General features: G+C 42.8%; 2 protein-coding genes across 2 annotated transcripts; one reads left to right on the top strand and one right to left on the bottom strand.

The window, feature by feature from the left end:
* The first annotated feature begins 7,829 nt into the window (after positions 1-7,829).
* LOC119268578 (probable receptor-like protein kinase At2g42960) lies at positions 7,830-11,523 on the top strand. The gene is made up of 8 exons (XM_037550234.1): positions 7,830-8,179; positions 8,708-9,476; positions 9,550-9,654; positions 9,959-10,081; positions 10,207-10,377; positions 10,466-10,595; positions 10,687-10,896; positions 11,007-11,523. The coding sequence occupies exons 2-8, from the start codon at positions 8,818-8,820 to the stop codon at positions 11,091-11,093; spliced, it is 1,485 nt and encodes a 494-aa protein (XP_037406131.1). The 5' UTR covers positions 7,830-8,179; positions 8,708-8,817; the 3' UTR covers positions 11,094-11,523.
* A 1,158-nt stretch (positions 11,524-12,681) lies between these two features.
* Positions 12,682-17,355, bottom strand: LOC119268577. Its single transcript, XM_037550233.1, has 8 exons — positions 17,135-17,355; positions 16,022-16,704; positions 14,874-15,062; positions 14,693-14,784; positions 14,184-14,243; positions 13,995-14,064; positions 13,486-13,689; positions 12,682-13,332 (listed from the first exon to the last, which is right to left on the bottom strand). The coding sequence occupies exons 2-8, from the start codon at positions 16,685-16,687 to the stop codon at positions 12,949-12,951; spliced, it is 1,665 nt and encodes a 554-aa protein (XP_037406130.1). The 5' UTR covers positions 16,688-16,704; positions 17,135-17,355; the 3' UTR covers positions 12,682-12,948.
* Positions 17,356-21,802: the final 4,447 nt, after the last annotated feature.

The following is a 21,802-nucleotide window of genomic DNA, read 5'->3' as shown; positions in this document are numbered from 1 at the left end:
CAGGTTCAAAAAAAAATTTGATCGAGTGACGCACTAAGAACTATAAACCAAGCAAAGGCACCACCCACAACAATTTCTCCCCTACACCATCCCGCTTTAGGATTCGTGCGATTCTCGGTAGTTTGAAATAACAGAGGCCGTAATTAAAGTGGAGTTTTAAAATTAGTATCATAACCAGAGTAGAAAGTAGTCAATTAATCCCAAAGTGTGATTTTGCCAATATGTTGCCAGTTGCCATGCGTTATGGATCTATGCCACAACAGCTCTTGGCAACATCTTTGCTCATTAAGTGATGCACACCAGGAAAAGGCGCCGCTCAAAAAAATCACTCCTCTAAATGTATCTATCCATACAATAAAAGGCGATCTGATGAAATCTATCTGTTACATTAATCCTTTGTAGTGTTCATATGTAAATGCCTGACCGGTCGAAAGAAACTTGTATGCCAAAATAGCACATATGACTGATGATGAATGCAAATGTTTTAATATCCAACATTATTCGTCAACTTGATGGATGTTCCCTACGTCCATTAACAGTATATTATCAAATCGTATTGGTTCATCTAATAGAAGAACAATTAAAACCATACATCATGGTAGCGATATACACAAAAATCACAGAATATCCAAGTATTTCATCACTATAGATCCAAGTATCACCATACATCATGGACCTTTACCGCAATATCTCATGGCAATCGAACAGGTTCAAACAAAACAATTTGACTGAGTGACGCACTAAGAACTATAAACCAAGCAAAGGCACCACCCGCAACAATTTCTCCCCTACACCATGTCACTTTAGGATTCATGCAATTCTCGGTAGTTTGAAATAACAGAGGTCGTAATTAAAGTGGAGTTTTTAAATTAGTATCATAACCAGGGTCTAAGAAAGTAGTCAATTAATCCCAAAGTGTGATTTTGCCAATATGTTGGCATGCGTTATGGACCTATGTCACAACCGCTCTTGGAAACATCTTTGCTCATTAAGTGATGCACACCAGGCAAAGGCGCTGCTCACAAAAATCCCTCCTCTAAATGTATCTATCCATACAATAAAAGGTGATCTGATGAAATCTATCTGTTACGTTGATCCTTTACAGTGTTCATATGTAGATGTCTGACCGGTCGAAAGAAACTCATATGCCAAAATAACACATATGATTGATGATGAATGCAAATGTTTTAATATCCAACATTATTCATCAACTTGATTGATGTCCATACATCCATTAACTGTGGATGGTCAAATCGTATTGGCTCATCTAATAGAAGAACAATTAAAACCATACGTCATGGTAGCGATACACACGAAAATAATAGAAAATCCAAGTATTTCATCACCATAGATCCAAGTATCACCATACACCATGGACCTTTACCACAATATCTCATGCCAATCGATCAGGTTCAAACAAAAATATTTTTGACCAAGTGACGCACTAAGAACTATAAACCAAGCAAAGGCACCACCTGCAACAATTTCTCCCCTAAACCATGCTTTAGGATTTGTGCGATTCTTAGTAGTTTGAAATAACAGGGGCCATAATTAAAATGGAGTTTTAAAATTAGTAAAATAACCATGTCTAAGAAAGTAGACAATTAATCCCAAAGCGTGATTTTGCCAATATGTTGCCATGCATTTGATACGTCCATTTTGCATCATGTTTTCCTACTATTATTTATTATGTTTTGAATTATTAGTTCACCTTATGATGTATTTTTTATGTCTTTTCTCTCTTATTTTGCAAGTTTCACATGAAGAGGGAGATTGCCGGCAGCTGGAATTCTGGACCGGAAAAGGCTACAACAGAGATAGTTGTTCTGCACAACTCCAAATGACCTGAAAATTTACAGAGAATTATTTTAGAATATATAAAAAAATTGGTGGAAGAAATACTAGGAGGGGGGCCACCAAGGAGGGACAAGCTCAGGGGGCGCACCCGATGAGCTTGTGGGCCCCCTGGCAGGCCTTCAGTGCCCATCTTCTGCTATATGAAGCCATTTTCCCTAGAAAAATAAGGAGAAGACTTTTGGGATGAATCGCCGCCATCTCGAGGCGGAACCTGGGCAGGAGCACTTTTGCTCTCCGGGGGAGCGATTCCACCAGGGACACTTCCTCTGGGAGGGAGAAATCAAAGCCATCGGCATCACCAACGATCCTCTCATCATGGGAGGACCAATCTTCATAAACATCTGCACCAGCACCATCTCATCTCAAATCCTAGTTCATCTCTTGTATTCAATCTTTGTCCCAAAACCTCAGATTGATACCTATGGGTTGCTATTAGTGTTGATTACATCTTGTAGTTGATGCTAGTTAGTTTATTTGGTAGAAGATTATATGTTCAGATCCTCAAGCACATTCAATAAACCTCTGATCTTGAACATGAATATGAATTATGAGTAGTTACTTTTGTTCTTGAGGACATGGAGAAGTCTTGTTATAAGTAATCATGTGATGTTGGTATTCATTCGATATTTTGATGATATTTATGATGTTGCTTCCTTTAGTGGTGTCATGTGAACATCGACTACATGACACTTCACCATGCTTGGCTCTAAGGGAAGGCATTGTGGAGTAATAAATAGATGATGGGTTGCTAGAGTGACAGAAGCTTAAACCATAGTTTATGTGTTATTACGTAAGGGGCTAATTTGGATCCATATGTTCCATGCTATGGTTAGATTTATCTTAATTTTTTCTTTCGTAGTTGCGGATTCTTGCGAGGGGGTAATCATAAGTGGGTTGCTTGTTCAAGTAAGAACATCACCAAAGCACCGGTCCACCCACATATCAAATTATCAAAGTAACGAACGTGAATCAACTAAACATGTTGAAAGTGACTAGACGACAATTCCCATGTGTCCTCGGGAACGCTTTTCTTATTATAAGAGAATGCTTGGGCCACCTTGCTGCACCTTATTACCATTGTTACTAGTTACTTGCTACGAATTATCCTACTACAAAACTATTTGTTACTGTTACTTTTGGTGCGTGTAGAAAATACCTTGTTGAAAATCAGTTGTCATTTCCTTCTGCACCTGTTGGGTTCGACACTCTTACTTATCGAAAGGACTACGATTGATCCCCTATACTTGTGGGGCATTAGCATTATAGACCTACGTCACAACAACTCGTGGCAACATCTTTTTGTTGAAAATATGCCCTAGAGACAATAATATTTGTATTATTTATTTCCAAGTTTGTAGTTAATGTTTATACTCTATGCTATAACTGTTATGGTTCTTGAATATGTGATTCAGAGGAAAACAAATAAGCACGTGTAGAAGCATAAATGGTAAACCTGATTCCTAGTATTGACTCTATGACTAGTCAAGTGTTACAATGGTGATTCTGTTTTCCTGATCAAAGGCATATGCTAATAATATTTGAGAGCACGATGTTGGTAGAACTCTCGTGTTGAATTGACGCGAGTTGTTTGTTATACTTAAGAAATTATATCGGTCAGAGTCTCTAGTTCATAACACGAGAGTTAATGTATGTATGATTCATTAGACCATGAGAGTAGCAAGTCACTCCATACTGGACATTGCTCCTTGGGGTTGTTCCAAAGTCATCCTTAACAGGGTGATCATATTGGCAACTTACGGGTTCATCCAAAACGTATGACGAGATACTAGATAGCTCGAGACTGGCTTTTACTCCTCTGACCATGGAGAGATATTCTTAGGGCCCTCTCAGTGTGATGACATCCATCATCGTCTGGCCAGACACAGGTGACTATGTCACAGGGATGCCAGAACATGGCAACCAGAAATAAGAACAAAACCGGTAACGAGGAGATAGGTATAGTGAGCATGTGAATGACTCGCGGGGATACCAATATATCTCACCTCGGGTTTTGTGATTTAGTTGGTCAATCGATAACCAACTTAGTGATACACCTTGGGTTAAGGGGAGAAATTGTTGCAGGTGGCGCCTTTGCTTGGTTTATAGTTCGTGGCGCCTTTGCTTGGTTTAGGGGAGAAATTGTTGCAGGTATCGCTAAGCTGGTCAATCGATATCTAATAGAAGACACAGGTGATAAAGTAAAGGGAATGACATATGATAACCAATGGTTCAATCGATATCGTTCGTGTAAGTATAGGTATCACTATGGATGTCCACGGTTTCGTTATTGATCATTGAACGAAAGGTGTTTTCGTTCATTTCTATATCTTACCGAACCTGCAGGGTCACGCGCTTAAGGGATTACGATCTTTTGAGTTCTATAGGAGTTAGGAATATGAGAAAATATTACCCTAATAGTTTTGGGAATAAAATAAATAGTTTTGAGAGAAACCAGAAGCGCTTCGGGATTACTGGAAGTGTTTCGGATAGTACCAGGTAATACCAGGAATTAATATATAGGTGGAAATTGTTTCCATGGACTTAAATATAAATTATAAAGGGCTACAATATTATTGTGAGGTCCCGGGGATTTGTTTAAAGTCAACGAGCTAAAGAAAATACATAAAGGCCTATTAGGAGAGAGTTAATGGGCCCTAAGGCCGAATTGGGAGGTGGAGCTGGACCTAGGGCCGATGCAAGGGAAGGAGAACTCTTCCCCAAGTCGGCCACCCCTCCCCTCTCCCCTACACCTATATATACTAGAGGTTTTTGACCCCTTTGAGACACAAGTTTCTCACCTAGTTTTGTCTAGTTGATCTTGATTATATCTAGTTCTAGTTTCTCTAATCCTCATAATAGAGAAGCCCCCTGAGTTTCTCTTCTCCCTCCTCTAGCTCACGGCGGCGAATCGCCGCTGGATCGTGAACCTCGTACGCGTGCAATCCATGGAGAGGCCGTGTTTTCGGTCTTCGGTTTGAAGGATCTTTTGTGAACAGTTTGAGGGACTTCATCAACGATCTACACCTACTTTCGCTGCAACTCGTTGTTGGTAACGATCTGATCTAAACCTCTTAATGCATCTTCGTAGTGTTCCCGGGATCGTGATCGTAGGACGAAATTTTTGTTTTCTACTATGTTCCCCAACACTTTTCTAATTAAGTGATGCACACCAAGGATGTATCTATCTATACAATAAAAGATGATCAGATGAAATCTATGTGTTATGTTGATGCCTTGTAGTGTTCAAATGTAGATGTCTAACCGATCGAAAGAACTAGATAAACTTGTATGCCACAATAACACATATTACCATTGATGAATGCAGATGTTTTAATATCCAACATTATATGTCAACTTGATGGGTGTTCCCTACGTCCATAAACGATAGATAGTCAAATCCTATTGATTCATCTAATAGAAGAACAATTAAAACCAAACGTCATGGTAGCAATATACATGAAAACCGGAGAAATCGAAGTGTTTCATCGACCACAAATCCAAGTATCGCCATACGTCATGGACCTTTACCACAATATCCATGGCAACCGATCAGGTTCAAACAAAAATCTTTTTGACCGAGTGACACACTAAGAACTATAAACCAAGCAAAGGCGCCACCCTTAACAATTTCTCCCCTATACCATGCTGCTTTAGGATTCATGCAACTCTCGGTAGTTTGACACAATACAAGCCATAATTAAAGTGGAGTTTCAAAATTAGTATCCTAACCAAGGTCTAAGAAAGTAGTTAATTAATCCCCAAAGTGTGATTTTGCCGATACGTTGCTATGCACCTACGTCACAAGAACTCATGGCAGCATATTACTACGCAAAGATGCCGCTCACAAAAATCCCTCCTCTCAATGTATCTATCTATACAATAAAAAACGATTCGATGAAATCTATCTGTTACATTGATGCTTTGTAGTGTTCAAATGTATATGTCAGACCAATTAAAAGAACTACATAAATTCGTATGCCACAATAACACATATGACCGTTGATGGATGCAGATATTTTAATATCCAACATTGTTTGTTAACTTGATGGGTGTTCCCTATGTCCATAAACGATAGATGGTCAAATTCTATTGACTCGTCTAATAGAAGGACAATTAAAACTATACGTCATGGTAGCGATATACACGAAAACCAGAGAAATCCAAGTGTTTCATCGACCATAGATCCAAGTATCACCATTCGTCATGGACCTTTGCCACAATATCTTATGGCAACTGATCAGGTTCAAACAAAAAACCTTTTGACCAAGTGACGCACTAAGAACTATAAACCAAGCAAAGGCGCCGCCCATAACAATTTCTCCCCTTGTCATGGATTTGTCACGGTAGATGTCCTAGTGTGACGACTTAGTCATGAGGCTAACGCAACTAGGTAGTAGCTTGAGAGGGGTTGGTCGGAATCGAGAGACGCGAGGTTTTACCCTGGTTTAGCCCCTCACGGTGAAGGTAAAAGCCTACATCCTGCTTTATTGATATTGATCATGGTGATACTCACGATTACAAGGGTGCTCTTTTGCTACCTCTTTCTTAGGAGCTGTTGACTTGTCTATCTTCACTTGTCCTTCTTGGGATGCCCTGCCCCTCCTTATATAAGTTGGAGGGGCGGATTACATGTGGAGTCCTAATTGGATTAGGACTATTTTATTACAAGTATAATCCTAATCTTGCTTCCCTTGTAAGGGAATTATTCCTTTTGCCTTCCTTCTCAAGTCGGCCCACCATAATGTGAGTCGACCTTCCCATGAGCCGCCTTATGGGCTATTAGGTCTTTGTCGTCTGTCTGACCCGCTCGCCGGGTCACTAATGATGCATAAAGCTCGGGCGGGTCATCCGTGAGTCGCCAGGCTCAGGCGGGTCATCCGTGAGTCGCCAAGCTCCGGGCGGGTCACCAATGAGTCTCCAAGCTCTAGCCGGGTCATACTACGGGGTATATATCCCCGACACCCTAAACCATGCTGCTTTAGGATTCGTACAATTCTCGGTACTTTGACACAATACAAGGCATAATTAAAGTGGAGTTTTAAAATTAGTATCCTAGCCAGGGTCTAAGAAAGTAGTCAATTAATCCCTAAAGTGTGATTTTACCAATATGTTGCCATGCACCTACGTCACAACAGCTCATGGTAGCATATTTTCTCATTAAGTGATGCACACTAGGCAAAGGTGCCGCTCATAAAAATTCGTCCTCTCAATGTATCTATCTACACAATAAAAAGCGAACCGATGAAATCGATCTTTTACATTGATGCTTTGTAGTGTTCCAATATATTTGTCTAACCGATCGAAAGAATTAGATAAACTCGTATGCCACAATAACACATATGACCGATGATGAATGCGTCACTATCCAACATTATCCGTCAACTTGATGGGTGTTTTCTACGTCCATAAACGATAGATGGTCAAATCACATTGACTCATCTAATAGAAGGACAATTAAAACCATACGTCATGGTAGCGATATACACGAAACCAGAGAAATCCAGGTGTTTCATCGACCACAGACCCAAGTATCACCATATGTCATGGACCTTTATCACAATATCTCAAAGCAACCGATGAGGTTCAAACAAAAATCTTTTTTGACCAAGTGACGCACTAAGAACTATAAACCGGGCAAAGGCGCCGCCCGCAACAATATTCTCCTCTAAACCACGCCGCTTTAGGATTGGTGCAACCCTCGGTAGTTTGAAATAATACAGGCCGTAATTCCAGTGGAGTTTTAAAAAAATGGCATCCTAAACAGGGTCTAGGGAAGTAGTCAATTAATCTCAACAAAATGTGATTTTGATTTGCCCAATAGGATTGGCGTTTCCATGAGTGGAGCCAGCGGAGGGAGCCCCTGGACGTTTGACTTGCCTTGTGTAATCTTCTCTTCTCGCCTCAATGGCCACATGCAGTCCTCAACCAAACCCACCATTAATTCCCTCCTTCCCCCATTCTTATTTTCCTACCCCCTCCATTTTAATGGGTTCCATCTTTTTTCCTCGCCTTTAACTCCAAACACTGCAACCTCTTCTCCTCCTCCCCTCCCCTTTGCTTCCCCTTTACTCTCTCTCTCTCTCTCTCTCTCTCTTCATGTGTGCATGTGTGTGCTGTGTTCGTCTTTCCGGCTCCCTCTCTCTCGCCGAGAAGCAAAGGTCACTTGCCCTTCCCCCGTCTCCGCATTTCTCCGCCACTCCACACAAGCGGGAGCAGCGCCCACCAAGCACCGGGCTTCTCCAGTTCTGACTTCCGAGGGGGCGGAGCTGGACCTGCTGACGGAATCCCTGTCCAATGGGGCTGGATTGGGCGTCCTGTCAAGGTACTTTCTTGATTCTTCCTTCTCCCCGACCCGTTGATCTTCCTCGAACCCATCCGCATCTCCCTCTCCCTCTCTCTCTCTCTCTCTTTCTCTCTCTCTATCTCTCTCTCTATCTCTCTCTAAAGATTTGACTTGTTCATCTGAATCGTGTTGGTTCTTGCGATTCATGTTGTGTTGGACCGGAACTGAAATCCATTCTAGTACATTGTTGTCTAGATTGTTTCAAGCGCCCTGCGTGTTTCGTTTGATGTTTTTTTTACCTTTTTATGCGCGGTTGTTGGATTCACGGTTCAGACTCCACCCAGAGTTCATCACGAGTTCTCTTGCTGTTTGATTGGTTTGCTTGCTCCAAACTTTTTCTCCATCAATATGCAAGTGATAATTTCTTTCTCCAGGATGGAAGAATTGTGCTATCATGTGCGGCGCCTTTTTTCTTGCAGAGACAAATTTACCCCTTTACTTTTGTAGTTTTGTGCATGTGCTACCTTGGATTCCCCTGCTGGCTAATGCACCTTTTTCTTGGTACAGATAAATCAGTCAGGATAAGTTTGTAAAATAAACTCCTCTGGCAAACGGCACAGGACTCTGAATTTCGCAAACATCCCATACGTTTGTTCGTCAGACCAACCGAAGAGAACATGTCGTCATCCGACAATTCCATCACCGCGGCATTGTCGCGGACAACACCTGTGTTCAGCCTGAGAGTATGGGTTCTGATTGCCATTGGCATTGGAATCCTGATGGCAATCCTGTTCATCATAGTACTGTGGCTTTCCATCCGAAGGAAGAACAAGGCGGTGAACGGAATCGACACTACATCGCAAACAGAAATCCCTATTGTGTCCAAGGAAATCAACATTGACAAAGGAGTTGACTCACAGAGTGCGAATGACAGCAGCGAAGTGGCCTTCATGCCAGTTCATGACAAATACACACAGATGAAGAGTGTGCCACCTTTGGCAGAGACTAGATCTGTCGACGTCGACGCGTTCAGCCAATGCAGCTCAGTGTACAACATAGAAAAGGCTGGAAGCTCATACTCTGAGGATTACAACAGCTCAGGTCCAAAGAGGGCAGGCAGTTCACCATATGGATTCACATCAACCTCGCCGCTGGTTGGCCTGCCAGAGCTATCACATTTGGGCTGGGGCCACTGGTTTACCTTGAGGGACCTGGAGTTTGCGACAAATCGGTTTGCCAAGAGTAATATCCTTGGGGAGGGCGGCTATGGAGTTGTCTACAAAGGCCGGCTTATGAATGGGACTGAGGTGGCTGTGAAGAAGATCCTAAACAATGTGTAAGTGTATGTTATCTTGTTGAATTTACTGTGATATTAACTTGGAACTAAGATTTATTAGTTGGGTTTCCAGAGGGCAAGCAGAGAAGGAATTTAGAGTTGAAGTTGAAGCCATAGGTCATGTTCGGCATAAGAATCTGGTGCGGCTTTTGGGCTACTGCGTTGAAGGGATACACAGGTGACACATTTCTTCCCTTTATTTTGCTTTCATTTTGAAATATTCTAGAAGCTACTAGAATTAGCTTGTGTGCATAATGCATCCACCTTGTGCAAGTTCATCATCATATCTCCGCTAGACTTCTTGTTCTGAAGAATCGTGATTAAAAATGGATAATTAATACCATGAGAAGGACATTGTTTGTGTTCCTTCGTTTTGCGATAATCCTAGCTAGTTTGTGTTTTTCCTGTCATCTGGTTTCAAGATTATTATTCCTTACCAGATAAACGACTCCGAACTAAAGCATAGTTCTTCTCACATGCAGGATGCTTGTGTATGAGTATGTAAACAATGGCAACCTAGAACAATGGCTCCATGGGGCCATGGGTCAACATGGTATCCTTAGTTGGGAAAGCCGTACGAAGATTCTGCTTGGGACAGCAAAAGCGTAAGTTTGGCATGTGGACCTCTTTTACGACCATCTCCTGATATCATGTTAAATGAACAGATAAATTTCACATGAGACTGTTGACTAGTACTACATGCTAATGCACTTTCGTTCATGATTTTCAGGCTTGCATACCTTCACGAAGCAATAGACCCCAAAGTCGTCCACCGAGATATCAAGTCAAGTAATATCTTAATTGATACCGAATTCAACAGCAAGGTTTCTGATTTTGGGTTAGCGAAACTTCTGGATTCCGACGCAAGCCATATCAATACAAGAGTGATGGGAACATATGGGTATAGCTCTCTTTCTACTCCTTCCCCGCTAATTTTTTCTGTGCTTTTGGAAACACATCTCCTAATCTTCCTCTTGAGCTGATGATAGGTATGTCGCGCCTGAGTACGCGAATAGTGGGATGCTGAATGAAAAGAGTGATATTTACAGTTTTGGAGTTGTGTTGTTGGAATGCATTACAGCTAGGGATCCAGTTGACTACAGTAAGCCTGCAGATGAGGTAGAGGCAAAGCTTATCCCATTTCAAGCAATTTGATCTAATTGCCCTTTCTCTTAGAGGCCCTTACACCTCATTTTTTCTGTTGCTTCAGTCAAACCTTGTGGAGTGGCTTAAAATGATGGTTAGCACAAAGAGGGCAGAGGAGGTTGTGGACCCAGGCCTTGAGGTTAAACCACCTAAGCGTGCCCTTAAGCGGGCAATTTTGGTTGGCCTCAAGTGTGTTGATCCTGACGCCGACAAGAGGCCGAAGATGAGCCATGTTGTCCAAATGCTTGAAGCGGTCCAGAAAGCATACCAAGAAGTATGTCGGTTTCTTATCCGTGTTCTCTCTGTCTTTACCACCGAATTTCAGAGCTTTTACTCTTGCCACATAACTAACTGTATGCCTCTTTTGTCAAAAAATAATAACAGGATGAGAAGAAGCACAGCCAGATGGGAAGCATCGATCTAGAGTCGCAGCAGTCAGTAGAGGAGCTATCAAACAGTGCTGATGTCTGAAGCTCCAGTTGTGAACAAACCCAAAAGAAATAGGAAACCTTAAGTTATTTGATAGTGACAGCTGATTTGATCAAACATGTTCAATACTTGAGTAGAGTGAGTGAAACAGGTTTGCAATTTGCTTGCAGATACCGAGGTTGTTGAATTCAGTTAGGTGCAAGCTGCTTGTTTCCGTGTTTTTTTTCCTTTTTGTGGTTTCCGAGGATTGCTTCTATGCTCCCCTGAAAGAGTTGCCTTACTGTTTGTTTTCTGTGGATGAGTCCTATAACTCGTTTGCTTTAGTGTTTTGTCTAGTCTTCTTCTAGGGGAGCATAGAAGCAAGCACTCTCTTCGTCTTGAGTTATTGTCAGTGTCTCAGTGAGCTACCAGGAGGAACTGATTTGATTGAAATGCATGACTATATATATAGATACCGGATTGCGTTTGCCGATGTATAGAATCCTTGTATGGGTCTTCAGTTCTACCATGAAATGAAAGCATAAATCTGTTGGTGTACCTTGTGAGAAGCCTTATTTACTTGCGGCCAAAGGTGTCTATGCGATTGCGCGTGCAGGGTGTATCTTCCATGGGAGAACCCAGGAACACCTGCAGTACACTTACTCTGTTGTGGGGAATGAGCTGGTGTCAGTGGCCGTGGCCAATCATTTGCGTTTTTCACATGTTGGAACTTCCACCTTTGATTGCGAAAACTGAAAGACATCTGTTTGGTCATTGCGTTCGGTGGCTATAATTTTTGGCTTGTGCACATGATTGCAGGGTGCCAATGATCAGCGTCTGCTTGTTTTGCAAGCTTGGCCAGCTTCCCCCTCCTTTTTCTAATGGACCATTCGTTGATCATTGGTGCAGTTGTTGCTGCACTTGTCCAACTTGCACTCCTTGGAATTCACAAATCTACGCACCATTCAGCAAGGCTCCTACCTCTTTTTAGGTGCACAAATCTTATGTCGATAAGTACTCCCACTGTTCCTAAATATAGGTATTTTTAGAGATTTCAAATATAAAACTACATACTGAGCAAAATGAGTAAATCTACACTCTAAAATATGTATATATACATCCGTATGTAGTTCGTATTGAAATCTCTAAAAAGATTTATACCCCCTCCGTCCAAAAAAGCTGGTTCCTCGAATAGATGTATATAGCATCAAGTTAGTGCTGCGGAGAGTGTACTTAGGAATGAAGATGCCCGTACTTTTTTTTAGGGAAAGTAGTTGCTAGTACTTTATGGTACAAACAAACAGAAAGTTTTTTTTTTCAAACAGGAGGTTGAAACAAACAGAAAGGTAGGGCTGGCTTAGCCGGCAGCCACCATCCTTAGCTGCTCTGTCCCCGACAGGGCGTGCAAGCTCCAACCTGCCGTTGGAGCCTTGACAATGGTCGCTCCAACTGGTGGCTCGCTGGATATATAACAAACTTAATTCAGACCGGAGGCAACCAACCGTCCCAGGCTATTATTACCAGACTGGAGGTTCCGGCCTATCACTATCAGTCTCATCAACAATGAATTACCATTAGGCATTAGCAACACCAGTCACACACACACACACACACACACACACACACACACACACACACACACACACACAAATAAAGAACCAATCTGTTACTCAGATCGCATTGATCATCTCTCTATATATTTCTATACCAACTCCTCAGTGACAATCATCACACAAGATACTCTGTTAGGTGTATCATTTTCTATACGCCTGTTGAGGACACATGAACCAATCGGACAGGAATCAGTTTACTTCCCATGGGGATGGGGATAGCCGGGATTTTACTCAAAGACAAAACACCAGGTTCCCCAGCGTGGCCTAAGCTTACACTATTTCAGAGTTTTGAGGCATTAGCAGGATCAGGAAATCAGGATGTAGCCTTCATCGCCCGAAGCCGCAGCTGAACTCGGCGACAAGCCGTGCCGGCTCAGGCCTTCCCTCACCTTCCCATGCTGCTCCGCCTCATGCTGGAACATCGATACCAGCTGCTGGAGCTCCAGCTTCCTCACCTTCACCTTCTCACTGGTCACTGGATTTGTCAGCCCAAGGTACATCAACCCAACGCCAACAAGGATGATCCCGAGGAAGAAGAGAAGCCCCGCAAACAGCCCAAAAGCGTACGGAGTATTCTGAGCTCCCGGTATGCCATCCACGTTGATTCCAAAGAGACCGGTGATTATGGATAGAACTATGCCACCACCGCCGAAAATAGCCAGGTTGTGGGTGATACGAAGGCTTCTGTCCTGTAGAACGTTAATTTTTGGCACTGTATCAGTTTCAATTTAAAACTACCTCAAGAACAAAGGAATGCCTAAGCTAATGAAAACTACCTGAAAGAGCACAGGAATAGCTAAACTCTACTTTGTTGAAAATGCCATGCCGCAGAACTTGCGTACCTGTAACCATGCACGAACAGTGCTCTGCATAACATCCTGGATAGTGAACAAGCGGCCACGGACAGCTTCCTGCTCCTCCAACATCTCCCTTGCAGACTTCCTCTCTCTCTCTAAAATGATTCTTGTGGCACTTCCCCTTAAATGTCGGAGAAGCTCAAGTATGATCTCTTCCCTTGCATGCAGTGACCATTTAACCCTGATCACCTGTAGCAGCCATGTTATGTCCTTATACATTCCAGATCATAATACCAGAAAATGGAGAATAGCATGCATGAACGTGTGCGTGAAAGCTTCATCCTGTTAAATATGCTAACCATATGTTAAAATTTCCTAACAGTATCCAACCAGAACCTGTTTCTGTTTTGGATTTATCTGATCCAACTGTTATATTATAAATAGTGCAGGCACGACAGCAACTCCACTACATTGGTGAGAAGATATTCGACGAGTATTACTATTTTCACGATAGGAAAAAGTAATAGAAAAGGGAAACTCGGTAATATAATTACCTGTGTTGCTAACCTCCTGATTTCTTGATTCAATATGATGCTGACTAGGTTCAGATCTTCACTATTTCTCCTGTAAATTGATTTTCAGTTGTTAATTTATAATGTAATAAAACCATTCCATATAAGGGCACTGACATCAATTCAGATAAATGTTCTGGGAGTTCAAACATGTTTGTTGGGCTTTCTTACCTATTCACAAACTTCAATTCAATTTCATCTGCTTCCCCAAAGACATATTTACGGAATAATCTGGGAACACCATAAACACAAGTTAGTAGTTACACACCTCTAGAGTACTATTATTTTGAGTAAACAGCGGTATTATATATAATAATAATAACAGTTGCAGAAGACCCAAGATGAATAAGAAAATTACCCCCTCCGTTCCTGAATAAATGATATTCTAAGATTTCAAATGTAGTTCCTAAATACATGCCTCTACGAAGAACCAATCCCGACATTTCTTTTTTGCCCCCTTGTATAAGCCTTTCCTTCACAATCCTATGGTATGCAAAATATTAGTCTCACAAGCATTACTATTTCTAAAGAACATTAACTACTGTGCACTATGCAGTTCCAAGGACAATTAACTAGTCGTACTTCTCTGCATCCTAAGAAGCTGAGCTTACCGATGAGGATGAATCCTACAACCCGACACAGTTAGAAAAATGGAAGTGATGATAAAATATTAAAATTACCTGTCATCCCATCGTGAAAGACGACTGACCAAATGTGCTATCACTTCATGAGCTGATCTGGGTGTTTGACTTCCACCAGAAATAAGCAACTCCTGGACAGATTTCCATAAGCATCTTAAGAAGGATATTTAAACCGCTGAACTTCAGTTTTTCAGCAATAAACAAAAACTTTAGTTGATACCTGCACTTCAGTCACTCCTAAAACATTTACATTGATTGAAGGACCTTTCACATGCATTGCAGTTAAAAGAAAGTTCTGTGCCTGCCACGATCTAAGTACAATGGGTATGTCTTCCTCTTCATGATTTGGATCCCCGACTGATTGACCAAGAAGCTCAAATAACAGTCCTCCCGCAACTCTAACTGGGACCTGAATAGCAAACAGAAACTTATATGATAAATATGATAACCAGATCATATGAACACAGCATATGCAAGACATCGAAGTAATGAACACATCATCATCATCAGAGTAATTCTCTTATTTGTAACATGTGATGAGGTAGATAAAACATACTGAAAATAGCAGTTACCAATATAGTTGGACAAACTACTATCTGACATCAGCCATTATAATTTGCAAAGAGAAAAAGGTAGAACAGTTCAACCACAACATTCAGATTTCCTACTTCCCAGATTGTTCATGCACAATTATCAGAAGAAGAGATGCATAGTTCATGAGTAGACACCTACCAAAAATGCAAACCCATGAAAACAAACACTCAAGTTGTTTGACTTCGAGTTACCATTGCATTCCTTTTATAACAAAGGGGCAACTTTTTAAACACAGACCACGCGCTATTTGCAGATTGGTATTGGGCATACTAGATGGGAGTCGATGCAATCTTGATTGTAATGGTGTCTTACGTATTCTGAGTGTTCATTACTTTTCTCCTGAGGTGTAGCACCAGTGAAAGCTCATGAACAGTGATAAATCTAGGATGAATTCTAGAGTTATATTCCAGCTGGTATGAACTGAACCACCAAATTAGGCCAGCGCATGATTGATATGTCACCACAACATTCAAGGAGAAAAGGTGGCTGTCATGATACTTATTATGCAAACAGGGTTTGAACTCTGAAGCAATCAGATAATTTTCACATGGAAAATACAGGCGATCAAAAGATTGTGAAGACATGTTGGGTGCTCTCTTAAGAATCAATAGTAGGCCATCAGTTAATTTTGGAAAGATTCCATAAGAAACAATAATTAACAGTTAGTTATAAAATGTTGAACCTGAATTCATTAGAAATATCAAAGAATAGCTATATCAACATAAAATTGCAGGCAGAAAATGTGCATACACAAATGAGAATGAGAAAGATAACCTCATAGAGAAGGTACTTCATCCGATCGCTTATCAGCCGGCTTTCATCTCTCAGTGCAGTTCTGATAGCTGGATGCATCCAGTGAGCACTACCCAACCATGCGTCAACGGAAGGATGGCCTGCGGTGACATGGAACCACCATGTAGGTCCCCCAGGACGCAGCCAGTACGGAGCGGCAACATCGGCTACAGTGTAATCATCCTCGCTGTCGCTTATCGGCACATGTTCATTCTCCCAGCTAGCATCTGATTGAACCCTCTGGCTCAGCTCAGCAATCCTTGACCATCCAATCGGCACCCACTTGTGATCATGAACATCTCCAGCATGTGATGGCCTGTCTTTGACCGCAAAAGGATCGATGCCAAGCTCCACCTGGCCGGGGATTTCCAGCACACCTCCCTCATTCGGTGCCGGGCTCACAACGCGATGCCCATTCCTAGCTGCCTGGTTCTTCATGTGCGCGAGATCAATCTTTGGCAACGATTTGTGATGAACCAGCTTCCTGTGACCCTTGACGAGCTCAAAAGCACAGATGAGCCCATCGGTCCAGAGCTCGCTCCCCGGAACGTGCTCCTTGACCAGATTCGGCTTGGTGCCACCGTCCTGCAGCTTGGAGTTGGACATGCTGCTGATCTGAGGCGGCGGCTGCCCCTCCACGCCAGCCATGCCCCTTCCAATTATACCTGCGTGCGGATAGGTTCAGCAGGGGAACGTGAGAGAAGCCGATACTGATTTCTCGATGTTATTACAAGTATATTGTGTTTAAGTTAGAGATAGAATAGGTTTAAACCATAACCATGTACTATGACTTGTCCTCTACTCAAAAGTCTATCTCCCTCGCATTGTACTCCGTATACACCACATACGAGGGTCGGATCAAATCAAACACACAGCAAATATTGTAGGGTTCCATAATTCGCACGCTCGACACATCCAGCACGGCGCAATCAGCAAGCATGAGTTCATGGGACGGGCTCGTTCGCAGGTAGGGGGCATGCGATGGGTTAGGTGAAGCAAATATTCGAGCGGATTAGGGGCCTGCTAAATACGCACGCCGGAACCAGATCGCGGCACTCGCTGCCGACACGACGCCGCGCCGGGATGGAACCTTACCTTTCAAGCTTCGCGGCGGGGCCCCGACGGTGTCCGCATGTGCTAAGCTTGCGCGCTTCTTCCGCCCCCTCGCGCAAGCCCGCCCTGGTAGTTCGGCGGAAGGGAGTAGTTTCGAAAGCAGGAGGGGGGAAGAGGCGGGGGCGGGGGAATCGCGGAAGAAGGGAGTAGCGGCCGAGTGGAGTGGAGCGGAGCGGGCGCTTCGAGAAAAGGGAGATGCAAATGCTTGATTTGCTTTGCCGCGACCACTCCTTTTCTACCAGGATCAGGATCTTGACACTGCTTTTTTTTTTTTACAAGTGCTACACGTGAGACACGAAGCAATTTTGTTTTGACGTTTTTTGATGATAAGTTTAGTTATAAGAGGATGGCAATTTTAGTTGTGAAGCATAGCAACTTTTAATTTTTTAGCTTTGTTTTTTCGGATGGCAACTTTATTAGTGTAAAAAACCGCAAACGGTGTTACTTCGTGCTACATGTGTGGCACTTATCATTTGGATTTTTTAAGGAAACATATCACTAGTATTAACTTGTCCAGACCGAAAATCTTCTCTGCGGAACATCAAATCATATGCAAAATGTTCCGATCTGAGGGTTAAAACATTTTTTGCCATTCAACGCCGGTCATCAAAAGGATGCGACTTAGGAAGGTTTGGAGGGAGTTCGGACGTTCGAAATCCCGCAAACCAACACCAAACCTGCGAAAGTTTGCGGGGTCCGGACATCCGTCACGTCGGACTCGGACAATCCGGCACCAAAATACCTCACCCGAAGCCCTTTCCCCCCGCTCCATCTCTTCCCTGTGCTTTGTATCTGCACACTCGGAGACCGCCGCCGCTCATGCCTTGCCGAACCCAGGACCTCCGCCGCTCCAGCCAGCGCCTGCCCCGCCTTTGCCTACGTCACCGTTTCTGCCAAAGCCCAGGTTCAATCTGCACCTGCCACTATCATCCATGGTGCACGCCATGCTCACTAGGTGTTCAGCCAAATGCCTTTGTGGGATATTTTGGTGTTGTTGTTGTTGACTTGATATTTTGGTGTTGTTGTTGTTGACTTTAAAGGAAACACAATGGTTGTGTACTCGGTGAAGAAGAATGAATTGTTGTGTGAGGCGTGGTCGACGGTGTGGAGTTTCAAGGAATGAAGCGAAATGTAGCATTTTTGGCAAAGTGAAAGCGTGCATGTTTGGTTCAACGAGTAAAATAACTACATGCCCCACAACATGGAAGTGATCCATGATCACGACGCGGTTGCTACTCCATCTATGGCACACCATTCAAAAGGTCGTCAAGCAGGTATCACGGTGTGATTGCACAAGTGGAAAGAAGGTGGCCAAGGGACATGTCACTCGTGAGCTAGTAAGTTTTGCTTCCTGTTGCTCTATGTGTTGGTCATTTCATTGATCTGCTCAATGCTGCAACTTGTTGACCAGGTCAATGCATTGTTCTCAATGGCATAACTATTAAAAAGCATGTGCCGAGGAATAGGTTCAAGCTCAAGGAGATAAGGTTTAAGATGAAGGCCGCTTTTGAGAGAACAAATATCAAGGTCTTTGGCACAAACAAACTGTTCATTTGCATTTGGGATCAATGAATTTAAAAAACTTGTTGAACATCCGATGATTTCGTATTTAAATGTGTGGTTGAGTTGCTATTCATCAAGATACTTGTCACGCCCAATATGCGATACTATCCTAACGAGACTCGAAGGCCCATCGAAGATAGAACCGCATATTGACACGCTTTTGCAAGGTGGATATCATTACATCAAACCATTATATAATAGATGGGGATACATACAAGGCATACAAATACCACATGTAAGTGCATCTAGTGCCCCTTAGTGATTTTGGTGTATTGAAGACTTATAGGTTAAGGGACTAATGCGTTTGTGAGTGTACACAGGTCTATAAGTCAATGAGGAGTTTGATATTTACAGAGAAAGTCGACCCCTAAAAATGAAATTCTTCGACTGAAGACTTTGAATCTCTGAAGACTTTCTGAAGACTTTGAAAGTGAAGAAATTGGTGTGACCTTGAAGACTTGGTATTCATTCGAGGAACATGAAGCGTGAAGACTTTTGTTTTCGTAGTTTCATTTTCTCTTTCTTGAGTCATAGGAAACATCGTACTGTTAAAGGGGGTCGAGGAAATACTAAGGAAAAATTTTCATGTGATGCTCAACTCAAAATCCTACACCTACCAATCCCTTCGAGTGAAGCCAATGGAAATCTCATACAGTCCAGTCATATTCTTCAGCGACAGAGACGAAGTTCTTCTGGTCTCTGAGGAATTTGTTCTGACTGAGGAGTTAGAATTCGCCAGTGCGGATTTCCTACACAGTGAGGAACATGATAACCCTGAGAATTTTGCTACTCAAAATTCCGACCGTTGTTGTGCTATGCGCCAGCTGTCCCAAAATATCTATCCATCTAACGGTCTTATCATTGAAAGGCATTTATGTCTTATCATGTCGGGCTGTTCCCTAGGCTATAAATAGCCGCCCCCTACAACCACTAGCTGGTTGGCTGCTTCGAGAGAAACTGACACTTGTCATTTGAGAGCAACCCATCCTCCGAGGACTTTGAGCGAAAATCATCAAGTGAGGAAAAACCCAAACCCAAACACCTACAAATCCCAAGTGATTGAGCATCACTGAAGAGATTGATCCTGCGCGGATCCGGCACTTGTTACCTTTGAAGACTGTGCTTCTTCCAGACGGTTAGGCGTCATGGTCTAGAGCATCCAAGAGGAATTGTGGATCACCGAGTGACCAAGTTTGTGAAGGTTCGGAAGTCACCTAAAGACTTACCACGAGTGATTGGACGAGGTCTGTGTGACCTTAGTTCAAGGAGAATACGGTGAGGACTGGGTGTCCTGAGCTGCGTGTTCAGGACTGGGTGTCCGGGACTGTGTATCCTCGAGTTTAAATACTCAGCCGCTCCAACCAGACGTACAACTGAGACAGCAGTTGGAACTGGTCTACCAAACCATTGTCTTCACCAAGCTTACTGGTTCTATTCCCTCAACTCGTTCATTTCCTCATAACTGTGTTGTGTGTTTGTTCATATCTGTGTTTGAAGACTTTGACTGAAGACTTCCTCAATTTCCTCAGTTCAATTTCTTCAGTCTGTTTGTCTTCATCATGTGTTATCCTGTGCTTACGCTTCCTGTACTCTGTGCCTGTCTTCATTTCATCATGATGACTATGCTTGTATTCTGTTATGTTTACTTTTGAGTACTTATTCCGCTGCTAGTAGTTCTTCGCTAAAGAATTTCCTCACCGGCAAATTCCTCAGTGAAGAATTTCATAAAAATCGCCTATTCACCCCCCTCTAGTCGATATAATGCACTTTCAATTGGTATCAGAGCAAGGTACTCCCTTGTTCTGTGTGATTTTGGTTTAACCGCCTGGAGTTTTAGTTATGTCGACCTCAGGTATGATCAAGGTCTCTGCTGGGTGTCCTACCTTCGATGGGACGGACTACCCCTACTGGAAGAATAAGATGCGAATGCATCTTGAGGCAATTGATAACGATCTCTGGTATGTTATGGAAAATGGTGTTCCCTCAGTCACACCTTCTCTGAATGTTGCTGATGTGAAGAGACTCAAGCAACTCGACTCTCAAGCGAAGAATATCATATGTGGCCATCTGAGCAAAGGACAATATGGCAGAGTGAGTGCTTTGGAGACAGTGAAGCTTATCTGGGACAGGTTGTCCGAAATGAATGAAGGAGTCTCAACACAGCGTGACTCTCGAGTTGATGTTCTTCGCAATCTCTTCAATCGCTTCAAAAGACTCGACAATGAAAATGTTCAACAAACCTTCGACCGCCTCACTGACATCTCAAATGAGCTTCAAGCACTTGGTGCCACTGACATCACCGACCATGAGGTGGTGAAGAAATTGCTGAGATCGCTTGATTCCTCATTTGACACTCTGGCATTGATGATACAAGAACGTGCTGATTACAAGTCACTTGATCCTGCTGATATTCTCGAGAGGCTAAATACTCATGAGTTCCAACTTGCTGAAAAAAGAGATCTCTATGGTTCGAGCTATGGCAGATCACGCGCACTGAAGGCCAAGGCAGTATCTGAGTCCGAAGATGAAGACTCTGGTAGCAGCCTTGGTGATCCTGAAGAACTAAGCCATGATCTGGCTTTGCTTGTGAAGAAGTTCCAAAAGTTCTCAAGACGTGGTCGCCTTGGAAGACCCTCAAGGAGCAATGACTCCTCATCCAATGACTATAAGAGGAGGCTCTGTCACAAGTGCAAGAAACCTGGACATTACATTCAAGATTGTCCTTAGTGGGAAAAGGAATCAAAGAAGAAGAAATACAAGGATTACAGTTCTGATGATGCGAAGAAAAAGAAGAAATCCACAAAATCTTCATCATCAAAATCCTCAAAGTCTTCATATCACAAGAAGAACAGCTCCAAGAAGGCTAGGGCATTCATTGGCAAGGAAATGGACTCTGAGGCTGAATCTGAAGAAAATGAGGAAGAGGAGACATCTGAGGAGTCCGAATCCGGAGTGGCGAGCCTAGCTCTCGCTACTGCATTCGTTAGCAAGTCTATCTTCAACACTGAAGAAAATGACCTCACCAACAAGGCTGATGAAGGCGATGATGACTACGCTCCCACCTATTGCTTCATGGTAAACAGTGTC

The sequence above is a fragment of the Triticum dicoccoides genome, chromosome 3A (genome assembly GCF_002162155.2).
Source record: "Triticum dicoccoides isolate Atlit2015 ecotype Zavitan chromosome 3A, WEW_v2.0, whole genome shotgun sequence".
Lineage (NCBI taxonomy): Eukaryota > Viridiplantae > Streptophyta > Magnoliopsida > Poales > Poaceae > Triticum > Triticum dicoccoides.
This window is presented reverse-complemented; position numbering and strand designations above follow the sequence as displayed.

What these genes read in the sequence shown, in the direction of transcription:
- LOC119268578 (XM_037550234.1), top strand. Translation starts at nt 8,818, where the DNA reads ATGTCGTCATCCGACAATTCCATCACCGCGGCATTGTCGCGGACAACA. An exon ending in CTGCTTGGGACAGCAAAAGC is followed by an intron (nt 10,082 to 10,206) that starts GTAAGTTTGGCA and finishes CATGATTTTCAG; the next exon opens with GCTTGCATACCTTCACGAAG. An exon ending in TCCAGAAAGCATACCAAGAA is followed by an intron (nt 10,897 to 11,006) that starts GTATGTCGGTTT and finishes AAATAATAACAG; the next exon opens with GATGAGAAGAAGCACAGCCA.
- LOC119268577 (XM_037550233.1), bottom strand. Translation starts at nt 16,687, where the DNA reads ATGGCTGGCGTGGAGGGGCAGCCGCCGCCTCAGATCAGCAGCATGTCC. An exon ending in CTTTCACGATGGGATGACAG is followed by an intron (nt 14,244 to 14,692) that starts GTAATTTTAATA and finishes TGGTGTTCCCAG; the next exon opens with ATTATTCCGTAAATATGTCT. An exon ending in TCAGGAGGTTAGCAACACAG is followed by an intron (nt 13,690 to 13,994) that starts GTAATTATATTA and finishes TGGCTGCTACAG; the next exon opens with GTGATCAGGGTTAAATGGTC.